Here is a 25,515-nt window from a genome sequence, read left to right as displayed (position 1 = left end):
GGAAACGAAGAAGGTGCAAGTGCAGCATCCCTTCGCCAAGGACCTCATTGCTCGGTGGACCTCCTCTCCAACTGTGGATCTGCCGGTCTCCCGCCTCTCTAAAGCGCCTACCTGGCCGTTGGCTGATGCGGCTGCCTTCAAGGATCCAGCAGACATGAAGGTGGATACTTTGGCAAACTTTGCCTTTGAGGCAGAAGGATCTTCCTGCTTTTGCTTCGGCCTGGGTGTCAAGGGCCCTTTCAGTATGGTCTCCCATCTCCGCCAGGGTAGTCTTCAAGATCCCTCTGGAGGATTTATTTAATCTAGCTCTCCGATGCTCCGCAGATGAGATTTTCTCTGTTACCTGCTTCCATGCGCAGCCACTGTGCTGCCTTTGCCACAAGCTACCTGGTAGCCACAGTCCCTCCATGTGGCTTAAAGCCTGGAATGTGGACACCGCCTTCAGGAAGTGAGGCGACGGGCGGAGAAAAAGAGTCCTTTATTACCTCTGGATAAGGCTCACAGAACCGCTTTCTGTCGTAAAGTCCTCCTTCGGGTTCTGCGGACCTTTGGTCCTGGGCGCCTCCACGGAAAGAGGGCTCCCTCCTACCGGACCTGTCCCTCCCGGAGGTCTGCCATCCGTTCCGGACGTTTTGCGGCCCCATCAGACACCCATAGGCCATTCCTTCTGGGATGCCTGGACCACGCACATTCAGGATGCAGCTCCTTTTTTATCCAGGCAGCACTTGTCCCGGTTCCTTCAGGGGAACGTTTTGGAGGTTTATTCCAACCTCTTTGTGGTCCCCAAGAAAGGCGTTTCTGTTCGCCCAATCTTGGTTCTCGAGTATCTCAGCCAGCATCTTCTGCTTTCCCATCCCGAATGGAGTCTCTCCGTTCGGTGTTGGTGTCCCTGGTTCATGGGGAATTTTCGTATCTCGGTGTACATCAAGGATGCCTGCCTCCACATCTCATTGTTCTGGTCATTAGCGGTACCTCCGCTTTACAGTTCCAGACGGTCATTTTCTATTGTGGCTCTCCATTTCGGTCTGACCACTTCTCCACTGACCTTTACCAAAGTCCTGGCGCCTGTGATAGTCCTTTTATGGACAAAAGTTGTTTCAATGATTCTTTACTTGGACGACCTCCTGATCAGAGCTCCAGCCAGGGCCCAGATCCTTGAGAGTCTTCGTTTCAACCTCCAGACCTTGCCTCACTTTGGTTGGATGGTCAATCGGGACAAGTCCAGCCGCTCTCCTGGGGATCTAGTTCGACGCGGCCTCTGCTGCTTCGACTCCGCCGACCAATCGGATGACTCTCTTATCAAGAGTCCGATGACTTCGGCACCCTGCTCCAGTTTCCATTCGCTTTTGCATGGATGTCCTGGGTCGGTTAGCGGCAGCCGTGGAGGCCATGCCATTTGCCCAGTTTCATCACAGACCTCTTCAACTGGTGACTCTCCTCCGGTGGGACAGGTATCCATTGTCTCTCGACCGCAAGATCGTTCTCTCTCGACAGTCTTGTCTGTCCCTTCTATGGTGGCTTCGTTTCCCCCCTGCTTTTTCAGGGGCGCTCCTTCCTGCCAGTCTGTCGGGCTGGGGAGGTGTTTTCAAGGACCGGCCGGTCAGGGGCCTTGGTCCCTTGAGAAGCCCTTTTCCCCCTTCAACATGTTGGAGCCTAGGGCAATCCTTTCTTTGCTTGCTTCTTGGGAAATTCCCTTCTGGTCGAAACTCAGGTTTCAGGCCATCTCAGCTTTCTTCATTCAGGGCGTCTCTGGGATGTAGTCTCTCTCAGCCGGTCCTCAGCGGTCTAAGGCCAGTGGTCTCTACATCCGGAGGTGTTTGCAGTGATCTGCAACCTCTGGGGCGCTCCAGGCGTGGACCTCTGCACGTCCGGCCACAACCAAGCGTTCCTCTCTCTTGGTCGGGCTTTGCCCTACCTTATCTGTTTATTGGTCGGGCTTTGCCCTACCTTATTCGTTTCCTCCCCTTCCTCTCTTTTCGGGGTCCTGAGGAAACTCACAGCGGAGTGCGTTCCCGCCATTCTCGTGGCCCAGACTGGCCCCGGTGGGCGTGGTACGTTGTCGTGGTCAGGCTCCTGAACTACTTACCTCTGCACCTTCCCCATCGTCCAGACCTCCTATATGAGGTCTCCTGTGCCACCCCTATTTGCCGTCTCTGCTTTTGACGGCGTGGCGGTTGAGACAGCGGTTCTGAGGACCCGCGGTTTCTCTTCCCAAGTGGTTCGTACCATACTGAGGGCTTACAAGCCTTCCTCTGCAAAGATTTACCCCCATACCTGGCGGTCTTATTTCTGTTGGTGTGAAACCCAGCCTTTTTCTCCGGTCGTGGTTGGCTCCCTTAGGGGGTCAAAGGTTAGGCAGTTTCCATTCTTTTTCAACGTTCTCTGGCGTTCAATAATCATGTCCGAACCCAGTTCAGGGAGTGGCACAAGCTGCCCCTCCTTATCAGTCCCCTTTTTTCCCCTTGGGACTTGCACTTGGTCTTAGATGCCCTGCAAGGCCTCCCTTTTGAACCTTGCAGGGACATTTCTCTTCGCCTCCTTCCCCGGAAGGTGGCGTTCCTTATTGCTCTTCCCTCTGTTAGGAGGGTGTCAGAGCTTGCAGCTCTCTCGTGCCATTCTCCCTTCCTGGTTGTATACCAGGACAAGTTTTGTTTTCCGTCCAGGTCAGTCCTTTGTACATGATATGGTTTTGGCTTTTTCATCTCAATGAGAACATAGTCATACAGTCCTTTTGTCCGGCCCCTTCTCATCCCTGGAAGCGTTTGTTCCACAACCTGTTGTGGTCATTGGACAAGATAACCATTTTGGGAGCTTACCGCTGCAAGGGGAAGATCCCACCCTTCAGGGTTTTGGCTTATTCCACCCGTTTTTTGGGGGGCATCCTGGGCCCTCCGCTATGTGGCTTAGTCCTTGCAGTTCTGCAAGGCGTCCGCGTGGTCGTCTTTGCACCCTTTCTCAAGGTGCTACCAGATTCATACCTTCACATCAGTTGATGCTACTCTGGGCTGTAAGATGTTGCAGATGGCGGTTGTCCCACCGTCCACCTGTCTTTGGTACATCCCATGGTCTGTGTCTCCCAATGGAGCCGATTGAGAAAGAGATTTTACGGTAAGCATTAAAAAAAAAAAAAAAAAAATCTCCTTTTCTCTAAGGATCCATTGGGGGACACAGCTCCCATTTTCTGGTGTTCCCATTTCAGTCATCTGTCCGAAGGTGTGTTCAGTTGCCTTTTCTTCTGATTGCTCGGACAGTTTGTGGTTTTCTCTTGACCTGTCGGTCTTCTCCTATTGCTCTGGGACTAAAATTGATTACATCAGGTGCCTGCGGGCGGGTATACCCTGCTGGGAGGAGCAGACTTTTCTTGTTGCCATAGTGTCAAGCCTTCTAGTGACAGCAGCATATACCCATGGTCTGTGTCCCCCAATGGATCCTTTGAGAAGCATAAAATAACAAAATCTCCTTATCCTACCAAAAGGTCACCGTTTCACAACCAGGGTGCCTGCAGCTGTTGTAGAAATACAAATCCCAGTATGCCCGGACAGTCGAAGGCTGTCCAGGCATGCTAGGAGTTGTAGTTTTGCAACAGCTGCAGGCACCCTGGTTAGTCTCAGGAGATCGCAGTGGCTTCTCACCTATCCTGCGGAACCAGCTCGGGAGGTGTTGCAGCAGGCCCGTGACTCCTAATGAGGCTACCAAGTGTTCCATAAAGTTGTAGCCATACACACAATGGGATTACACATTTTTTTCATTTGGAGATTCTTGTATTTATTCACATACCAAAGGGTTATAGGACAATACCAACTCTGACGCGTTTCCGCCCTACCGGGCCTTAATCATAGAGTATGATTAAGGCCCGGTAGGGTGGAAACGCGTTAGAGGGGGAGGTTTTTACCTTGAACATGTTGGAAAGCACCTTTTTGTATCTTGTGGATTTTAATGGATTCTAATAAATCAATGTTTTTACCGGTGCTGTGACTACCGTGGATTTTTCCATTCTGGAGACAGTGAAGGAGGACTGACTGCACGTGCACGGAGGAGGTGAGCGCTTTTCCATGACTCTCTCGGACTTACCCAAAGCTTGCTCATACACTCCGGACATCTGGGACACAAGATCGAGGTTCCCCTTGATGATCAGAGTCTTTGAGGCAAACAAGCTAGCCGAACCTGCAGAGACAGAGGACACAGAAGACATCGAGGAGCGGGTGTCTTCTTGGCTGGCTTCTAAAATGGGACTTAAATGGGAAAAATATAAAAATTAGATATATATTTTGACAATTAAATAGGTTCTATCTGAAGGAACTTCAATCTGGTGTCGTTCTGTACCTCAGCTCTTTGGGGCACACCACTTGTCTGTAGGACTTCTCACACACAGGGGTCTTCTCTCTAAGGGGCACCCTCTCCAGGCCGGAGGTATCACCTCCTTCCTGGTTATCCTTGTTCTTCTGGAAGGGGGTGGACGCCAACTGTGCCGCCCTCATGAAGTCACATGTGTCTTCTGTGTCCGCGAATAAAGTTTTGTTTCTGTTTGAGCCGGTCACAATGGCGTCTTCACTTAGGTGTTCAATATCATCCAGGGTGTCCTTTAAGAGTTATAGTGAACGTTAAAACATTTTACCTACTACAGCTTTCCTGAACAAGTGTCTTCGCTCTGTATTTTGGATAAGCCCTTTAAAAGGGGTACTCCGCCGGAAAACATCTTGGATAGGGGATAAGATGTCTGATTACAGGGGTACCGACACTGGAGACCCCCATGATCTGAGCCGGCAGCGTTGGTGCCCAGTACACAGAGACTTGTAGCATCCGTGTTCGTGACGCCAGGCCAGGCTAGTATGTAGCGGTCACGCCTCCTCCCATAGACATGAATAGAGGGGGCGTGGTGGCTGTAGTCACTAGTCATCTGGCCCTGAGTGGAGTTCACTCAGTGCACTGGATGACTAGGGTGCCGCAGCGGAGATCTTGGGGGGTCCGAAGCAGCAGTACCCCTGCGTTTAGACATCTCCCCTATTCTTTGGATAGGGGATGTTTTCCGGCGAAGTACCCCTTTAAGTAGTATTTTTTTCCCCATAAACCGCACCACACCTGTCCTCAGGTCAGCGTTTCCCCAAAATAAGGGTAGCGATGAGTTGGCACTCAGGATCCAGATGGATATAGGAATTAGATGGGCACAATCGCTTCAAAGAAAATGTATAACCGGATCGGTAAATTATAACCAGGTCTGACCATGGAGAGAATGAGCTCTTTGTTTGTATAAAAACATGGCAGACAGTACATAAAAAAAGAAATCTTTATATAAAGGCAGTCCTTAGTATAAGTAAATAAAGTAGAAGGATTATGTAGACATGTCCTTAAATCTTCTCACCAGCTGGGATTTCTTCCTAAGTACTTCATCCAGCATGGTGGCTCCATCTTGAAATGTCCTTTTTAAGATGGCCGCCTCTGTTAGCTTGCTCTAGCGGTCATCCTCCTTGTGCTGGCGGGCTTTACATGACTTCCTTTGAGACCCGTTCCTCCATCTAGCCACCTGGCTGTTTGGGCATGCTGGGAGTTGTAGTTTTGCAACAGCTGGATGCACCCTAGTTGGGAAAGGTAGGTAAAGAAATCTCGGCACTCACAAATGCTGCTAAATCACCTTGGGTGTTTATTCACACAGAGAAAAGGTGTTGCAACTCGCAGGACGCGTTTCGGCCAAAAGGCGGCCTTTGTCAACTTATTAGTTGACAAAGGCCACCTGTTGGCCGAAACCAGTCCTGCAAGTCGCAACACCTTTTCTCTGTGTGAATAAACACCCAAGGTGATTTAGCAGCATTTGTGAGTGCGGGGATTTCTTTACCTACCTTTCCCAACTAGGGTGCCTCCAGCTGTTGCAAAACTACAACTCCCAGCATGCCCAGACAGCCAGGTGGCTAGATGGAGGAACGGACGAGGGTCTCAAAGGAAGTCTTGTAAAGCCCGCCAGCACAAGGAGGATGACCGCTAGAGGAAGCTAACAGAGGCGGCCAAGGACATTTTAAAAAGGACATTTCAGGATGGATCCACCATGCTGGATGAAGTACTTAGGAAGAAATCCCAGCTGGTGAGAAGATTTAAGGACATGTCTACATAATCCTTCTACTTTATTTACTTCTACTAAGGACTGCCTTTATATAAAGATTTTTTTTTTTTTTTTTTATGTACTGTCTGCCATGATGTCAAGAAGATTCCAATAAATCTATGTTTTTTTATACAAAGAGCTCACTCTCTCCATGGTTAGACCGGGCTATAATTTACCGATCCGGTTATAAATTTTCTTTGAAGCGATTGTGCCCATCTAATTCCTATATCCATCTGGATCCTGAGCATTAGTACTGTGTTTAGGTAACGCTGAAAATACCAAGGGTGCTCGTGAGCGAGCCTTCCCCCATCTCATTCTAATAATAGTTAACGTGCAGCAACTTCTGAGTCCTACGGGACACGTGACCAAAGATCGCAGTCTTGGTTGCCCATTAAAGGCGGATAGGATGGTCGGGCCAGAAGTCGATCCTGGATGGATCTCCAAGGGACACAGGTTGTAAGACCACAGTCCTTTTCATTTGCTGCGATATGATGCTGAGCTATGTCAGGGCCAAAGTCACCACGTAGTCCTAGCATTACTAGGAGGCCACTATATTCTTTCGGCTCACCTATTAACCAAAGCGCACAATTCTTTTGTGCAGTTTTGGCTACTAGGAGAACCTGTGTAAAGGCAGCATTATGACTCTCACAAATCCGCTTTAGAATGCTGCACCCTAACTGTATCACAGAGTAATATCCCATTGTAAATATGTGGTGCGCCACGGGGTGTGAAGGTGAGGTGTATGGGGCTGATTGTATTAACCCCTAAATGTTTGACGCCAGGGTGTGGTTTTCCCAGTAAACACCTGTAAAGGTAGCACTGTTATCCCAAGGTTAGGCAGGGCAATAAGAGTCCAAGACCAGGTATGGCTTAACGGTAGCGTTACTGAGGTAGACAGATGGTACAGTCTTTACAGCTAGGCCAGGATTACAGAGAGGTGACCAGTAACACAAGGGAACTAGCAGCTTGCTGGGACTTGCAGTGGACAGACTTCAACTCAGCCACGGTGACTATAATAGACTTGACTGTAGGTAGTGACAGCAGACAGAGATGACTTGACTTACTGACATGTGGCTATAATTTAGGCTTGAGGCCTCCAGATGTGCTGGACACTAGTTCTGAGACGTCTGGTCTTTACTGTACTTCAGCAGGAGTGATGAGAGAGATTGTAATGGCTGCACCTCTTATAAAGGGGCTGAGCAAGAAGTCTATAGGTCAAGCTGCAGGTCACCTGGTTATCTGGTGCTCCCTGGGTAACAAACATGTAACAACAACATCATCATGTGACTAACTCAGAGGTCCTTTATACCTAATACATAATATATATATTATTATGTGGGAGACATTGCAGGAGAGCCCTTAGGACACAGAGGGACTCAACCTGACTGTATGGGACTATATCCCGTACTGGGACATCATAAATACAAGCTACACCTATGCATTAACATTTGCGCTACACACATACATTACTTACAGTAAGTGGGGCATCTTGTTTATCAAGGGCTCTTGAAACCGGTGCCATTGGGCGACGTATGGGAGGATGCATGCCATTCTGAGCGCCACTAAAAGAGACAGCAACATCTTATTACACTATGAGAATGTGGTTATTTATGGTGCTTCTCTTCCTATAGCTCCAAGTTGTCCCGTTCCGGTGTTATTCTTATTAGATAAGTGGACTAAATAGACAACCGGGTGTCTTTCCCTACTCTGTCTGAGATTATCCAAAGTTGGTGGTGCCAGACACTGTAGGGACACCCTTCCCAACAACTGGTAACACCCAGAGGTCTATTTAGTCATCTATTTCTAATAACAGAACCGGCACAACACAGAAAAGAGGTTACTGAATTACTAAGGTATTTATTAAAGGGGTACTCCGCTGCTCAGCATTTGGAACAAACTGTTCCGAACGCTGGAGCTTGTGACATCCTAGTCCCACTCCCTCATGTCATGCCCCACCCCCTCAATGCAAGTCTATGGGAGGGGGAGTGATGGCTGTAACGCCCCTTCCCATAAAATTGCATTGAGGGGGCAGGGCGTGACATCATGAGGGGCCGGGCTATGACGTCACGAGCTTCTGGTGCCGACTCCAGCGTTCGGAAGAGTTTGTTCCAAACACTGAGCAGCGGAGTATCCCTTTAAAGTGGTATTCCGGCGAAAGACATCTTATCCCCTATCCAAAGGATATAAGATGTCTGATCGTGGGGGTCCTGTAGCTGGGCAGCACCCGCATTCTAGGTCAGGCTGCTACTCCAGTCTTGGAAACCTCTGTATTTCCGGGACTGGAGATGTGATGCCACGCCCCTGTGACATCACACCACGCCCCCTCCCATAGACATGAATGGAGGGGGTGTGGCGTGATGTCACGTCCCCAGTCTCGGAAACAGACATTTCAGAGACTGGAGAAGCAGCCCAGCATAGAATGCAGGTGCTGCATGGAGATCTCAGGGGGTCCTTTGGATAGGGGATAAGAGGTATTTGGCCAGAAAACCCCTTTAAAACAGACGGGTTCTTATATTGGGGGTCACTTACACGTCCGGCTGTGTTTCGCAGGTCTCATCAAATATAGTGAATGGCAAAGAAGAGGAGAGCGCTGGACAAGACTCTGTGGAAGGGGGAGATTATACACAAGAGCTAAATTTATTGTTTGAGATTCAAAAAACAGTAACAATCTAAATATATTAATACCCAGTTATAGTTATAACCTAATATCCTTAAATATTCTTCATACACACTGCTCAAAAAAATAAAGGGAACACTTAAACACCACAATGTAACTCCAAGTCAATGACACTTGTGTGAAATCCCACTGTCCACTATGGAAGAACACTGATTGACAATCAATTTCACATGATGTACAAATGGAACAGACAACAGGTGGAAATTATAGGCAATTAGCAAGACACCCCAATAAAGGAGTGGTTTTGCAGGTGGTGACCACAGACAACTTCTCAATTCCTATGCTTCCAGGCTGATGTTTTGGTCACTTTTGAATGCTGGCGGTGCTTTCACTCTAGTGGTAGCATGAGACGGAGTCTACAACCCACACAAGTGGCTCAGGTAGTGCAGCTCATCCAGGATGGCAAATCAATGCGAGCTGTGGCAAGAAGGTTTGCTGTGTCTGTCAGCGTAGTGTCCAGAGCATGGAGGCGCTACCAGGAGACAGGCCAGTACATCAGGAGACGTGGAGGAGGCCGTAGGAGGGCAACAACCAAGCAGCAGGACCACTACCTCCGCCTTTGTGCAAGGAGGAGCAGAAGGAGCACTGCAGAGCCCTGCAAAATGATCTCCAGCAGGCCACAAATGTGCATGTGTCCACTCAAATTGTCAGAAACAGACACACCCCTCCATGTGCTTGCCAGAGGTTGCCTGACTGCCATTAGGTACTGAGATGAGATCCTCAGACCCCTTGTGAGACCATATGCTGGTGCGGTTGGCCCTGGGTTCCTCCTAATACAAGACAATGCTAGACCTCATGTGGCTGGAGTGTGTCAGCAGTTCCTGCAAGAGGAAGGCATTGATGCTATGGACTGGCCCGCCCATCCCCCAGACCTGAATCCGATTGAGCACATCTGGAACATCATGTCTCCCTCCATCCACCACAGACTGTCCAGGAGTTGGTGGATGCTTTAGTCCAGGTCTGGGAGGACATCCCTCAGGAGACCATCCTCCACCTCATCAGGAGCATGCCCAGGCATTGTAGGGAGGTCATACGGGCACGTGGAGGCCACACACACTACTGAGCCTCATTGTGACTTGTTTTAAGGACATTACATAACGTTGGATCAGCCTGTAGTGTAGTAAGATGTGTCATCTTATTGTTCCCTTTACTTTTTTGAGCAATGTATTTCTTTGTTACTGAAAGGCTGAAGAAGCTTCTTACTCACCCGTAGAGCCAGAATTGTCTTGAGCCCCCAATAGGATCCCAGTGCTGGAAATAAAAAGAAAAGGAATGAACTAAAGGAATCATTCTAGAACTGTGTTTCCCAAACAGGGTGCCTCCAGCTGCTGCAAAACTACAACTCCGAGCATGCCCAGACAGCCTTTGCCATATTAATAAGTTGCTTTGTTATACTTTTTGGCACCATACACAGGTTGTTTCTTTCATTGGACAACCCATTTAACCTTATCTATGTGCAAAAATAAAACATCACAAATCCCTGTCTGATTTTTGGCATTATAAAGAACTAGATTATACAGCCATATATGAACACCTGCCTTGGGATTGCAGAAGCAGTAACCGTACTGTCCACACATGCGCCTTCCACCTCTGTGTTTTTAGGAGCCAGATGTCTGGACTCTTCAGGCTGCAAGGAAAATATAATTCAATTTTAATACAGATGCCGAAAACACAATGGACAACTTAAAAAAATAAATAAAAAAAAAAAGGATTTTTTCAGTCTGCTGTGATTGGATGAAGAGACCCAGCACAGCAGACTCTGGGAGGAAGTGAATGCATGGTGAGTAGGGATGTCCGATGCCATTTTTATTTATTTATTTTTTTTAGTGTACGAATACCGATACTTTAATTCTAGTACTCGCCAATACCAAGTACGAGTACTTATATTTTAAAGGGAATCTGACAGCAGGGTGACCCGGTTTCTGGCGCTGCTTACCGTGCTGATATGTGGGTCCTTGTTGTCTACAATGGAGGCGGCTGCTGTAGTTTGAGCCAAGATTTCTCTCTTCTCCATTGGGCAGAACAGGGAATTTGCATTGGCGGTGAGACCGATGTACACATGGTGAGCAGCAGTAGAAACCGGGTCACCTGCACTATCTATCCATACATTGAAGTTAGTGCAGGTGACTCTGTTGTAAGATTGCCTTTAATAGTAGGTAGTATCCCCTAGCAGACATTAGCAGCAGCCCCCCTGTAGACAGCAGCCCCCCTTGTAGACATTAGTAGAAGGCCCCTGTAGACCCCCTTTAAACAGCAGCAGGCCCCCCTGTAGACATTAGTAGCAGCCCCCTCCTTGCAGACAGCTCACATGCGGCTGTCCTCTGTCGGGTGCTGCTGCTCCACAGCCCCGTTCTCCCGTCAGAATCATGGTGTCCTATGGAGGAGCATGTGACGTACGTCACTCTGCTTCCTCCGTAGCGTTACGCTGGCCGCAGGGGAGGAGGTGGAGTGACGTGCGTGTCACATGCTCCTCCATAGTGTTGCAGATGTGAGAGTTGGGAATCCCGGCACGGGTTCCCTGTTACCTTTCCATGGATGACGACTTCGGCGCTGTAGCGATACACCGGTGGGGTCAATCAGCAGTCAGAGAGGGTGCAGAGAAGTAGTGATAGCTTTTTATTAATATTCATAAAAAGTATCGGTGCTCAGTTGGACAACGCGTTTCAGAGGGGATCCCTGCTTTGTCAGGCCTGAAGGAGGGAGCCCCACCTCCCACATCTGCAACACTATCCTACCCACCGTCTCAGACGGGACCGACGGCCAGCTGCTCCCGGCATACCTGCAAAAAGACACCTGCTCAAAGCACACATCAGTGTTGCGCCTGAGACTAGCGCAACAATAAAGAGGTGAGCAGGCTCTTGTCTCTCTTCATTACGCATCCGTTATCCACGGATAACCGGCACTACATTAGCGAAACATCTGTCTTTTTTCTCCCCCCACATTTACTACATGCTCCTCCATGGAACACTATGATGCGGACAGGAGGATGGTAGAACGGGGAGGAAGGTATCATACATGGTATCGGGGACATTAAACTAGTCCCCGATAATAAAATTTAAAAATACACATAAAACATCTGAATGACCTAGTGAGTAACAAATAGAAGAAAAAAAAATGTTTCTGACCAGTACGCTTTAAAGATGCCTTTAAAAGTAGAAATGCGGCACAAAACTTTTAACTTTCCCTGTGCCCGGGCTGCAAAAACTAAGAAACGTTAACTCACCTTCCTACGCTCCTCCGCTGTTCAGCTCCCTGCTCCTTATCCTCAAAATGCCACACAGCGGTCAGCGTATCGCCGGCCGCAGCTATGTCCCGCCTCAGCCAGTGATAGGCTGAGCGCACTGTCATGTAAGGAGCTCGGGCAGCAGGGAGAAAGTGGCACCCGAGCTCCTTCGGCTGAGCGCACTGTCATGTAAGGAGCTCGGGCAGCAGGTAGAAAGTGGCACCCGAGCTCTTTCGGCTGAGCGCACTGTCATGTAAGGAGCTCGGGTGCCACCTTCTCCCTACTGCCCGAGCTCCTTACATGACAGTGCGCTCAGGTTATCACCGGTCGAGGCTGGACATAGCTGCGGCTATGATGTTGAGAATAAGAAGCAGGGAGTCTAGCAGCGCCGAAGGAACGGGACGCCGATACCGGTGCAACAGAGGAAAGTGGGAAGGTGAGCTGAATTTTGTTTTCTCAGTTTTTGCAACCCGGACACAGGGAACGTTAAAAAAAAGTTTTTGTGCTGCATTTCTCATTTAACTTAAAAGAGGTGTGTACCTGGTCCTTGTCTGTCTCTTGACTACTAAGACAATTTCCTTTAAGCTTTTTCTCCATTTCTTCAATCTGCTTCTCCATCTCTAGTCTACGAAGATTGAAGGCTTTGAGTTCTTCTGCAAAAGGACAACAGACTAGACATTTAGGTTTACCGTTTCCTTGGTGATCAAGATTGACAACACAAAAAACCCATAGATTAGGAATTAAATGCATAAATTCTCATAGGGGAAGATTTATCAAAACCTGTGCAGGTGGACCGTGGTGCAGTTGCCCATAGCAATCCATCAGATCTCTTCTTTAAATGTCTCAGAGATCTTTAAAAAATTTAAAGAAGCGATCTGATTGGCTGCTATGGGCAACGGCACCACGCTACATAGTCCCTAGCACAAGGTCAGATACAGTGTACATCAGACCTGGGGTGACATAGGTCAATGACATGTTGTCTGCATACAAAACTACAACTCCCAGCATGCCTGGACAGCCAACGGCTGTCCAGGCATGCTGGGAGTTGTAGTTTTGCAACATCTGGAGGTCCAGTTTCGAGACCACTGAACTAATTGCACAATTTCTTTTCATTGGATAACCCCTTTCAGGTTTTAGTGATTAAAGATGAGCGAACTTACAGTAAATTCGATTTGTCACAAACTTCTCGGCTCGGCAGTTGATGGCTTTTCCTGCGTAAATTAGTTCAGCCTTCAGGTGCTCCGGTGGGCTGGAAAAGGTGAATACAGTCCTAGGAAAGAGTCTCCTAGGACTGTATCCACCTTTCCCAGCCCACGGGAGCACCGGAAAGCTGAACTAGTTTATGCAGGAAAAGTCATCAACTGCCGAGCCGAGAAGTTCATGACGAATCGAATTTACTGTAAGTTCGCTCATCTCTATTAGTGATGTTCCAACCTATGAAACTTGAACCAATGGCTCTTATATCCCCGTTTGGGTCCCATAAACTATTTGGGTCAGCACAGAACAGAAACGGTCATAGGGCAAAGTGGAACAGGACCATAAGTCCACCAGGAAACGACAATGTCCACATGAGCTGGCCATCCGGACAGCGCTTCAGACCTGTGCGGTTATTCACCAAAAGATCACCGCAGTGATCCACTAATTCCCTAGTGTCCCATATATTAAAAGGCTTAGCTTTATTAGTTTGTATTAATTCACACACTAGATTAAAAAGTCAGGGTGTCTCTCAGACCTGTGCGGAACACAATGAAGGCAAGAGGGAAACCCCACAAGATCAAAGACCGCCATCGCTTGTACGTAGCAGCATAAGCATCCCCCAACCTTCCCATAATCCACTACTGTAAGAGGACAAACCTTCTCTCTTCTTGCGGATCTTTGCCATATAAATTTCGGCCCGGATCTCCTCTATGGAGAATTCCTCCACACCGGCGTAGACTTTGTTCTTACAGTACATGACCATTTCCTCTTTGCCTTGTGAACTGCTCTGCAGCCGTTGCAGTGGATCCTCTTCCTTCCCGGGCTTACGAGAACTCAGGACGTTGCTGATTGAAGGATTAATTTTGCAAGGGGTTCTAAAAAAAATAAATAGGATAGGATGTTGAAATTTGCTATAGATCTATATACTCTGAGCATTTTAGACAACCCAGTCTATATACAGTATGAAGGTATATAGGCATTGGAAAAGGGCCCCTGGTCTGGATATCTATATCATATTTGAATAAAGACCATGCAATACTCCAATTGACAAGCAGGAACAGTGGGTGAAACAATAAAAATAAATAAATAAATAAATAAATAAATAAAAAAAACACACAACCACCAACAAAAAATAAAGATACACCAAACCAACAAAAAAACATGCCACAAACTAATGAGCGGCAGCAAATCTGCAGGTAAAGCTCGCAACAGTTCTGACCATGTGGATTCAACCGGTGAGGGGGGGCAAAATCTTTTTTTTTTTCTTGGCGGCAGCAGCTACATCAAAATGATTTACCTTTTTTTTAACTCACTTAAGTGCTGTTGCCCACCCCCCAACCCCGCCTCAATACTGCCGACCTAGGTACAGGCCCAGGGATGCCCATCCGTGAATACAGTCAGAGCAGTTCTGCGCACATGTGATGACATAACGTAACATCATAAGATCATAAAATGCTTACACTGTTTGTTGCTGGGCCATTTCCTCCACATAGGGAGTAAAGCTGGGGAAGCTCTGAGAAGGCTCGCTGCCTGAGGTGTGGTGACTGCTTCGGGATGGCTGTAGAAAAAAAAATATATATAAAAGTAAAAAAAATTATAAAAATAAATAAACGTCCGCACATGCACAAACATACACATATATATTAAATTTAAAAAAAAAAGTTTTACTTAAAGCATAACTCAGATGTTGGTCCAGCGAGACACACGTTTAAAGTGCAATCGGGATCCACATTTGCCGTAAGTCTCAGACTTGCATGGGACTTCCAGTGTCAATCTGCCAACATCAGAGTCACACTTTAAGGAGGGAACTTGTCAGGTCCCTGGGGTCTCACATCAGTTTAATTGCTGCCAGTAATGACAAGAGGTTAAAGTCAGCTCAACGCACCCACTACCAACCAAACAGTGGGCAGAGGAAAGCCTTAAAGGAGTAGTCCAGTATTGGAAAAGTTATTCCCCTATCCTACGGGCCCCCACAGTCCAGGAGAAGGGGGCATGTCCACCACCGAACGAAGTGGCAGTTGACATGATGCTCAATACAACCCTATGGGAATGCTGGAGCGCTGCTGTCGCCAATCTCCGACTGCCATAACACTGTATTGAGGGGGCACATCGGCCACTGTGCTCTGGCCAGAGAGCCGGGGCCCCGTACGGGAGATCGCGGGTGTCCCAGCAGTCGGACCCCCCCGCGACCTGAAACTTATCCCCTATCCTTAGGATAGGGGATAACTTTTCCAATACAGGACTACTCCTTTAAGGCGATGTTCTCAAGGTGTATTTTTTGGCGAAATGTAAAGACAGAAAGTTTCTGGCAGACGTTCCGCAGACAGCAGGTGCCAGCAGAACATGTCGGTGCTCGGACCTATCAGAAATGTGACATCTCCAGAGACAGCAATGCATTTTCAAGCAGATTCCACAGAAAGAAATGACACGTCCATTCTTTTTGCGGTGTTTGGAATTAGAATTTCAGACGCAGATTTTCAGCCATGGAAATCCTGCCGTGTGCCTGGAACAGTAGAATCCCATTGATATCAAAGGGACTCTGCTGCAACCGAATTGCCGGTGGCTGTCCAAGCATGCTGGGAGTTGTAGTTTTGCAACAGCTGGAGGCACCCTTGGTTGGGAAACACTGGTATAAAAACCATTTACAGTCTAAAACAAAACCGCTTACCCTCTTAGAGTTCCATGTTCCTGCCTTCTGTTCATTTTCTTTGGCTCGTGCTGGCGGTAAGGCAGCCCAGGGTTGCACCGTTACCGGCGCTGTGGCACCCGACCCCGGCACTCCCGAATTCTCATCAAATACAGCAAAACCAACGCGGCTGGGAATTTGCTGCGGAGGAGGAGCACTCAGAACACCATGGCTACGAGCTAGAATAAAAAACAAAGACAGAATGTAAAAATAGTTACCCTCCCCATGCTGTGCCCCAACAATATTGGCAAAATCCAACACCTACATTTAACTGCATCTCCCACGCGGTTCACTGGGGCTCTGGCTTTATTCTTTCCTTTGGCTTTTAAGGCTACCAGGGAACTGCGCTGAGGATCGGCGACTTCAGGATCCTCTTCATCAGCCGCCTCGCCAACTCCTAGTATCACCTGGCGAGAGACTCGCGCTTGGAATTGTCTGCAAAACAGTATTTGGGAAAGTTACAGAACAAGCAGGATTATGAGGACGCAATAGGACAGATGTAAAAAAAAAATATATATAATAATAATAATAATAATAATAAAAAATAAACTATGTTTTCTCCTTTTCATAGAAATCATGGCTTATAACAAAGTAAGACCACTAGGGGTCCCCATACCATACAGAACATAAACCTGTCCGGCTGCAGCAGCATCATCTTTGTCCCAGCTGAAGCACAGGCAGGGACAAAGTCCAGGAAGTGAGGGCGGGACTAGCACTTCACTGTGCTCCCTCCTGTCCTATCAGACTGCAGCATGAAAACAGAGAGGAGGGGGTTACAGAGCAGCCTACAGTGATTGGATGAAGATACCCAGCACAGCACAGCAGACTCAGGGAGGAAGTGAATGCATGGTGAGTGAGGGCAGCTCAGTGCTTGCCTTGGACACACCCCTTCCTGAGTAGTGGATGTCAGAATGAGTGAGCAGCAGAACGGAGATTTGAGAGCCAAATACAGAAGCTAGAAACATTTATATAAAAACATTTTTTTTAAACAAAAACAAAAAAGGACGTGTAAAGAGTCTGCATGACCTAATGGGTAACAGAAGCATTGTATGTTTTTTCTGGAGCCTCCAATTGGTCAGCCCTGAGTGTTTTAGGGCTGTTATGGGTTATAATTAAGGGGGTACTCCGCTGCCCCAGCATTCAGAACTTTTTGTTCAGAACATTGGGTGCGGGTGGGCTCTAAGTGAATGCCAGGTGCTGCACAGAGATTGCGGGGGCCCCAGCTGCGGGATCCCCGCGATCAGACATCTTATCCCCTATCCATTGGATAGGGAATAAGATGTCTAGGGGCGGAGTACCCCTTTAAATAACCCCTTTAAAGGGATTGTGTGCTGCCCTGCCTTTCGGAGCTCCGCTCACAGCGGCCGGAAGGTCATTACTCTGAACGCTGTGTGCGTGCGCCCGGCCCCTCGTGACGTCTCGCCCGCCCCCTCAACGAAAGTCTATGGGAAGGGGGCGCGACCGCTGTCACGCCCCCTTCCCATAGACTTTGGTAGAGGGGGCGGGCATGATATCACAAGGGGGCGGACGCGACGTCTCGTCCGCCCCTTGGGACGTCATGCCCGCCCCCTCTACCAAAGTCTATGGGAAGGGGGCGTGACAGCGGTCGCTCCCCCTTCCCATAGACTTTCGTTGAGGGGGCGGGGGAAACGTCACGAGGGGGCGGGCGTGACGTCACGCCCGGCGGCCGCGAACACGGAAGCCCGCACACAGCGTTCGAAGTAATGAACTTCCGGACGCTGTGAGCGGAGCTCCGAAAGGCAGGGCAGCGCACAACCCCTTTAAGGTGGCTAAAACTCCGCTAAGAGACCTCTGGGAATGACCTTGCCAGGGGAAATAGATAAACTCTATAGTGGAGGCAGAGGAAACTGCAGCCTGAGAAGCTCTCTATAGCAATGATCTGCAATCTGCGGCTCTGCAACTGGTGTAGAACTTCAACTCCCAGCATTCCCAGATGGCAAAGAAAACTTACCAATCCATCGGTTAGATGATCGGCATCTGATCAATGGGGGGGGGGGGGGGGTTAAACCACTGGGAACCCACCAATCATGTCAAGAAGGGTCCCTTGTACCTCAGTTCAGCATGTCCACATCGTCCATTTACAATGGGTCTGGCAGATAGTCGAATGCTGTACTCCGACTAAATGAAGCGGCTGACAAGGGACCCAATTGCCATAAATCGGCTTGGGTCCCAGCTAGAGATGAGCGAATTTACAGTAAATTCGATTCGTCACGAACTTCTCGGCTCGGCAGTTGATGACTTTTCCTGCTTAAATGAGTTCAGCTTTCAGGTGCTCCCGTAGGCTGGAAAAGGTGGATACAGTCCTAGGAGACTCTTTCCTAGGACTGTATCCACCTTTTCCAGCCCACCGGAGCACCTGAAGGCTGAACTAATTTATGCAGGAAAAGTCATCAACTGCCGAGCCGAGAAGTTCGTGACGAATCGAATTTACTGTAAATTCGCTCATCTCTAGTCCCAGCAGTCAGACTGCCACTGATGAAGTCCCCATAATCAGATTACAAACTATATGTCACTGTTTACCAACCAGGGTGCCTCCAGCTGTTGCAAAACCACAACTCCCTGCATGCACGGACAGCCTTCGGCTGTCCGGGCATGCAGGGAGTTGTGGTTTTGCAACAGCTGGAGGCGCCCTGGTTGGGAAACAGTAACCGATAAGTTGTAACCTTGGAATACCCCTACCAGTCTCTCCCTACCAGTGTGTACAAAGCCAATACGCTCCAAAAGCCAAATACGCGTAGACCGGGGATTTCTCACTTGTGATGAGTTTCAAGCTTCTCTAGAGGTTCCGCTCGGTGCTGGATGCCGTCCTGGAATATGGAATCCGCTTTCTTGTAGTTGTCCCTGGCTTCGTATTCTTCTGCCCACGTGATATAGAGTTGTGCGTGCTGAACGCCGATCCCTTGGCTGTATAAATAGCTGTACAAGTCGACCGGCTCGGTGCAGAAGCGCGCCTAGGACGTGAGCAGAAGATTATTTCTCGTGATGTAGGGCGGGAAAACTTTTGCATTCGCTTTTCATTGACAATTACTACCCCCAATCATGAACATTTACTACCCCCATCATCTCATAGAACACATGGGCAGATAAGAAACATTCAGCCCATCTAGCCTGTTAATGACCCTGGATGTCTATACTCGTCCATGTGCCGTTAACGGGGTATAGCGCGGGCCCAAATCATACCGGCCGGCCCCCAGCTGATTCTGGTAGCTGCGGGCCGGCGTTAATAACAGACATGTGGCGATTGCCGCGGGCGGCTATTAACCCTTTAGATCGCCCTTTGACAGCGGCATCTAAAAGGTGCCTTTATTCTGTCCCTGGTGGTCCAGTGGGGTGGATCGCCACGCAATCGTGGGGGGTGGGGTTTTGGTTTCCGATCCACTGCTGAGGTAGCCGGAGGGCTTACCTCTCCTTCCATACCAGCTCCTGCGCTGAGAATGATAAAGCCTGGCAGGACCAGGCTTAATCAATCGAGCGCAGAGCACACAGATCAATGTGGTTCTCTGAAACCACAATGATCTAATGATTCCTCCTAAAAGTCCCCTAAGGGGAAAAAAAAAAAAATCAATCATTCTCTATCCCATCTCTCTGCCCCATCTCTCTGCCCCATCTCTCTGCCCCATCTCTCTGCCCCATCTCTCTGCCCCATCTCTCTGCCCCATCTCTCTGCCCCATCTCTCTGCCCCATCTCTCTGCCCCATCTCTCTGCCCCATCTCTCTGCCCCATCTCTATCTATATAAATAAAAACCAGATACAGGCGCAGCACTCCAACAAAATAAGTGATTTAATGTCTCATGTCAGCATTACAACGTTTCAGCTCCTCCTGCTTGAAAAAGGCTCCAGGAGGAGCTGAAACGTTGTAATGCTGACATGAGACATTAAATCACTTATTTTGTTGGAGTGCTGCGCCTGTATCTGGTTTTTATCTTGGATGGACTCTGATCAAGTCCTTTGGGACGCTGGCACCAATTTTTTGGTTGGACTGGATAAGTAGTGCTGCTTTATTTTGGGATTATATATACATATATATATACACACACAATACAATACATATATATATATAAATCTAATATATATATATATATATATATATATATAAATATATATAAATCTAATATATATATATATATATATATATATATATATATATATAAATCTAATATATATATATATATATATATATATATATATATATAAATCTAATATATATATATATATATATATATATATATATATATAAATATATATAAATCTAATATATATATATATATAAATATATATATATATATATATATATATATATATATAAATATATATATATATATATATAAATATATATAATTATAATATATAATATATAATTATAATATATAATATATAATTATAATATATAATATATAATATATAATATATAATATATAATATATAATATATAATATATAATTATAATATATAATATATAATTATAATATATAATTATAATATATAATATATAATTATAATATATAATATATAATTATAATATATAATATTTAATATATATATAATATTTAATATATATATATAATATTTAATATATATATATAATATTTAATATATATATATATAATATATTTAATATATATATAATATATTTAATATATATATAATATATTTAATATATATATAATATATTTAATATATATATAATATATTTAATATATATATAATATATTTAATATATATATAATATATTTAATATATATATAATATATTTAATATATATATATTTAATATATATAATATATTTATAATATATATAATATAATATAATATAATATAATATATATATATATAATTATAATATATAATATATAATTTAAAAAATAAAAATAAATTTTTATGTATCAACTGTCTCCAGAAACTAAACCGATTTTTAAATGACTTCTATTAAAAAAATCTTAATCCTTCCAGTAGTTATCAGCTGCTTAAGCCGAGTTGTTTTCTTTCTGGAAACAGTGCTATCAGCTGAAACCTCTGTCTCAGGAACTGTCCCAAGCATAAGAGGTTTGCTATGGGGATTTGCTCCTACCCTGGACAGTTCCTGAGACAGAGGTGTCAGCAGAGAGCACTGTTGTCAGACAGAAAACAACAACTCAGCTTCAGCAGCTGATAACTACTAGAAGGATTAAGATTTAATAAATAAAGTAATTTACAAATCTGTTTAACTTTCTGGAGCCAGTTGATAAAAATAAATAAAATGTTTTCCTGGAGTACCCCTTTAACCCCTTACGGTCTCAGCCCATTTGGGCCTTAAAGGACTCTCACAATTTTATTTTCACGTTTTTTGTTTTTTCCTCCTCTCCTCTTTTATATTTTCATCCACAGACTAGTATGAGGGCTTGTTTTTTTGCACGACCAGTTGTCCTTTGTAATGACCTCACTAATTTTACCATAAAATTACGGCACAACCAAAAAAAAAATAAAAAAAAAATACTATATGTGTGGGAAAATTGCTAAGAAAACCGCGATTTGGCTAATTTTGGAAGGTCATGTACAGTTAAGTACCACCGCACCAGGACGTACATTTATGTCCTGCGTTATTAAGGGGGTTACTGGCTGGTCCTGCTAATGGGAACGGTGTTCCTGCTGTGGAAAAAGTGCAGGAACTCCGTTCCCAGAAATTCCTGCAGGACTTGATCCCTGGTGCTGTCTCTGTTCCCGTTTTTTCTTATTCACACGGCTCACAGAGGAGACTTATATCCCCTTATAAAACAAAGAATTCTAATACTTCCATTTCCCTTGTTTGTTTTCTAGTAGACCTGTACACCGTTTTGAGTTATCCAAAAATGCTGACAGCCCTAAACAGAGACCAGGGAGCAATCATACCAAAGGCCAAGACAAATGCTGTTTAAGGATAGAGTCACATGTGCAGGCTCTTGCCACTGCGTATTTTCCTGCCCATTTAAGTTAAAAGTAAGGATCGACCGATATCGGGTTTTTTTAGGGCTGATACCGATAATCTGTGGAGGCTATCGATATTCCGGTATAAGTTATCGGCTATTTATCCCCCCCCAAACACACCGCTGCAGATCATTGATTTAAAGCGGGCACTTTAAATAAATGAACTGTAGCGGCTTTTGCGTAGCCATAGGCTGCCGCCACCCGCTTCTCCCCCCCCTGCCTGTCCGGGGGTCCTCATGAGTCCTATCATGCCACCGCGACCGCCCCATTGCCTCCCCCATCCCCGGTTTTATAATTACCTGTTCCAGGGGTCCACTCTACATCTGGCTCCGGTGGCGTCCTCCTGAGCCTTCACTGTGCGCACTGACGGTGACATCGCGTCACGTCACTCGTCATTGCGCATAGCGTAACGCAGGACGCAGCAGGAGCCAGAAGTAGCGCTGCCCCCGGGAACAGGTAATTATAGAACTGGGGATGGGGGAGGCAATGGGGCCGGGGCGGTGCGGTGGGGGGGGGGGTGCGACGCGGTGCATTATCGGATTATCGGCAAGGTAATTGCCGATACCGATAATGCCCAAGATCGTGAATATCAGCCGATAATATCGGCCAAACCGATAATCGGTCGAATACTAGTCAAAAAGGTAGGAAAACGTGCAGAAGCAAATATGAAGCAAAATACGGCACATGTGACCCCTGCCCTAAAGGTGATTTCCAGCCTAAAACTATTGCTGGCCTGTCCAGAGGCTAGACTATGAACAGTTGATCAGCAGGGAACAAAAAAAAAAAAAAAAAAAAAAAACGGCATCCCGTTTCTTATATTGGAGAACACCTTTAATGTGTACCAGTCACTCCTGAATAAACTTTTTTCTACATTTTTTGAATATAAAAAAAAAAAAAAACTGCTCCTGAAAATCCCACCACTAGGGGTCCACACACCTACTGGGGCACTAGCCAGTCCTGCAGTAGCATCAGGCTTGTCCATGAGTCATGAACATGAGATGACACAGACAAGGCTGCATGAGCAAACACACCAATCACCTCCCGCCACCACAAGGGAGGGACACGTCTCCTCCCACCACACACCAATCACCTCCCACCACCACAAGGGAGGGACACGTCTCCTCCCACCACACACCAATCACCTCCCACCACCACAAGGGAGGGACACGTCTCCTCCCACCACACACCAATCCTCTACCACCACCAAAAGGGGGGACACACCCCCTTCTACCACACACACACACCAATCACCTCCCACCACCACAAGGAAGGGACACGCCCCCTCCCACACCACACCAATCACTTCCCACAATAAGTAGGGACACACCCCTTCCCGCCACACGCCAATCACCTCCAACCATCACAAGGAGAGACACGAACCCTCCCACCACACACCTCTGGCAATAAGTAGGGACACGCCCCCTCCCACCACACACCAATCACTTCCTACCACCACAAGGGATGGTCACACCTCCTTCCCGGAGAGGATTTTTAAAACTGAGGTAATGGAGGGGGATATTCTAAAATCTATATTGTTGAAAATGATATGTAAATGGTCAGGATTATGTACAGAGTAATTATTTTTTGTGTGTGGGCTCTGACAGGTACACTCGACCAAGAAATTCGGGTGAACTTACAAACTTTAGGCAAATGTTGAGATAGCGCAGATCGGCATAATACTTCTGCTCCTGGTGGAATATCTTGACGGCTCTCTCCAGCAGTGGGGACAGGTTACTGTCTTTACCGCCCTGAGGAAACGCTTGTTCTGCCCATTTTATGTACCTACAAAATAAAGGGAAAGAAAAAAAAAATACAAATAAAAATCAGGTTTTTACCACAGAACCCACCACCATCATAGACTTCCTATAAGAACCTCAGTATGATGCTCTAGCAGTGTGGTACAATGCCGTCTGCTAGCCACATGATCCCTCCCTGCCGATCAGCAGCGCAGAAAATCACCTGATATTGCACGAGCTCCCAGCGCCAACTCCAGCGTTCGGAACAGTTGTTTTTCCCAAACGCTCAGCAGTGGAGTACCCCTTTAAAGGGGTACTCTGCCCCTAGACATCTTATCCCCTATCCAAAGGATAGAGGATAAGATGTCAGATCGCCGCGGTCCCGCTGCTGGGGAGCCCCGGGATCCCCGCGGCGGCACCGCGCTCTCATTACAGCACAGAGCGAGTTCGCTCTGCACGTAATAACGGGCGGTACAGGGGCCGGAGCATCGTTACGTCACGGCTCCGCCCCTCGTGAAGTCACAGCCCGCCACTTTCAATACAAGTCTATGGGAGGGGGCGTGGCGGTCGTCACGCCCCCTTCCATAGACTTGCATTAAGGGGACGTGCCGTGATGTCACGAGGGGCGGAGCCATGATGTCACGCTGCTCCGTCCCCCATATCGCGAACTCGCTCTGTGCTGTAATGAGAGCGCGGTGCCGCAGCGGGGATCCCAGGGCTCCCCAGCAGCGATCTGACATCTTATCCCCTATCCTTTGCATAGGGGATAAGATGTCTAGGGGCGGAGTACCCCTTTAAGGACGTCGCCTGTTTTTACCTAAATGACCAAGTCCAATTTTTCAAACCGGACCTGTCTTCTATGTGGTAATAACTTTTGCATGTTTTAATGAGCAAAGGGATTTTTTTTTTTTTTTTTTTTTTTTTAACACATTGTTCTTTAAAATTTGTGGTAAAAACGCCAAAATATTGTGAAAAAAATTGGAACATTTCTGGCTTTTTAATTATTTTTTTTATGGTAATCACTGTGCGGTAAAAAGAATGTTCTCTTTATTATAGGAGTCAGTACGATTAGGGCAATACCCAATTTATATAGCTTTTTGTGTTTGTTTTGTTTCCTCTTTCCTTTTTATTTTGTGTTGCCATGTTCTGACAGCCATAACTTTTTTTTTTTTTTTTTTTTTTGGGCCAACGCCATTCTGTGAGGGCTTATTATTTGCAGGGTGAGCAGTACTTTTCATTGCCCCCATTTTTGTTACACATGCTACCTTTTGATCTTTATTTATTCCACACTTTGAACAGAAATGAGCATTTCTTGCATTTTTATGTTTGTTTATGGCGTTCACCGTGCGGGATCAAGATCAGTTTATTGTACAGGTCATTACGAACCTGGCAATTAGAGATGAGCGAACTTACAGTAAATTCGATTTGTCACAAACTTCTCGGCTCGGCAGTTGATGTCTTTTCCTGCATAAATTAGTTCAGCCATCAGGCGCTCTGGTGGGCTGGAAAAGGTGGATACATTCCTAGGAGACTCTTCCCTAACAATGTATCCACCTTTTCCAGCCCACCGGAGCACCTGAAGGCTGAACTAATTTACGCAGGGTAAGTCATCAACTGCCGAGCCGAGAAGTTCGTGACGAATCGAATTTACTGTAAGTTCGCTCACCTCTTCTGGCAATACCTATAATGCAGTGGTCTCCAACCTGCAGACCTCCAGATGTTGCAAAACTACAACTCCCAGCATGCCCGGACAGCCAACGGCTGTCCGGGCATGCTGGGAGTTGTAGTTTTGCAACATCTGGAGGTCCGCAGGTTGGAGACCACTGCTATAATGTATAGGTTTTGCCACATCTGGAGGTCCGCAGGTTGGAGACCACTGCTATAATGTATAGGTTTTGCCACATCTGGAGGTCCGCAGGTTGGAGACCACTGCTATAATGTAT

General features: G+C 46.6%; 1 protein-coding gene across 3 annotated transcripts in view; it reads right to left on the bottom strand.

The window, feature by feature from the left end:
• The window catches only part of BUB1B (BUB1 mitotic checkpoint serine/threonine kinase B), a 42,591-nt gene that overhangs the window by 12,888 nt on the left and 4,188 nt on the right, over positions 1 to 25,515 (bottom strand). For all 3 annotated transcript variants that reach the window (XM_056544998.1, XM_056545000.1, XM_056544999.1), the window contains exons 4-16: positions 23,474 to 23,618; positions 18,650 to 18,846; positions 16,140 to 16,309; positions 15,857 to 16,053; positions 14,649 to 14,746; positions 13,846 to 14,063; positions 12,532 to 12,644; positions 10,307 to 10,395; positions 9,976 to 10,019; positions 8,621 to 8,693; positions 7,566 to 7,653; positions 4,324 to 4,580; positions 4,072 to 4,232 (exon numbers count right to left, since the gene is read on the bottom strand). In XM_056544998.1, coding sequence (XP_056400973.1) covers positions 4,072 to 4,232; positions 4,324 to 4,580; positions 7,566 to 7,653; positions 8,621 to 8,693; positions 9,976 to 10,019; positions 10,307 to 10,395; positions 12,532 to 12,644; positions 13,846 to 14,063; positions 14,649 to 14,746; positions 15,857 to 16,053; positions 16,140 to 16,309; positions 18,650 to 18,846; positions 23,474 to 23,618 — 1,850 coding nt within the window. The remainder of the gene's footprint in view (positions 1 to 4,071; positions 4,233 to 4,323; positions 4,581 to 7,565; positions 7,654 to 8,620; positions 8,694 to 9,975; positions 10,020 to 10,306; positions 10,396 to 12,531; positions 12,645 to 13,845; positions 14,064 to 14,648; positions 14,747 to 15,856; positions 16,054 to 16,139; positions 16,310 to 18,649; positions 18,847 to 23,473; positions 23,619 to 25,515) is intronic.

Source organism: Hyla sarda, chromosome 11, assembly GCF_029499605.1.
Source record: "Hyla sarda isolate aHylSar1 chromosome 11, aHylSar1.hap1, whole genome shotgun sequence".
Classification (NCBI taxonomy): Eukaryota; Metazoa; Chordata; class Amphibia; order Anura; family Hylidae; genus Hyla; species Hyla sarda.
Note: the sequence above shows the minus strand (reverse complement) of the source record. Positions and strands in the feature narration are given on the sequence as shown.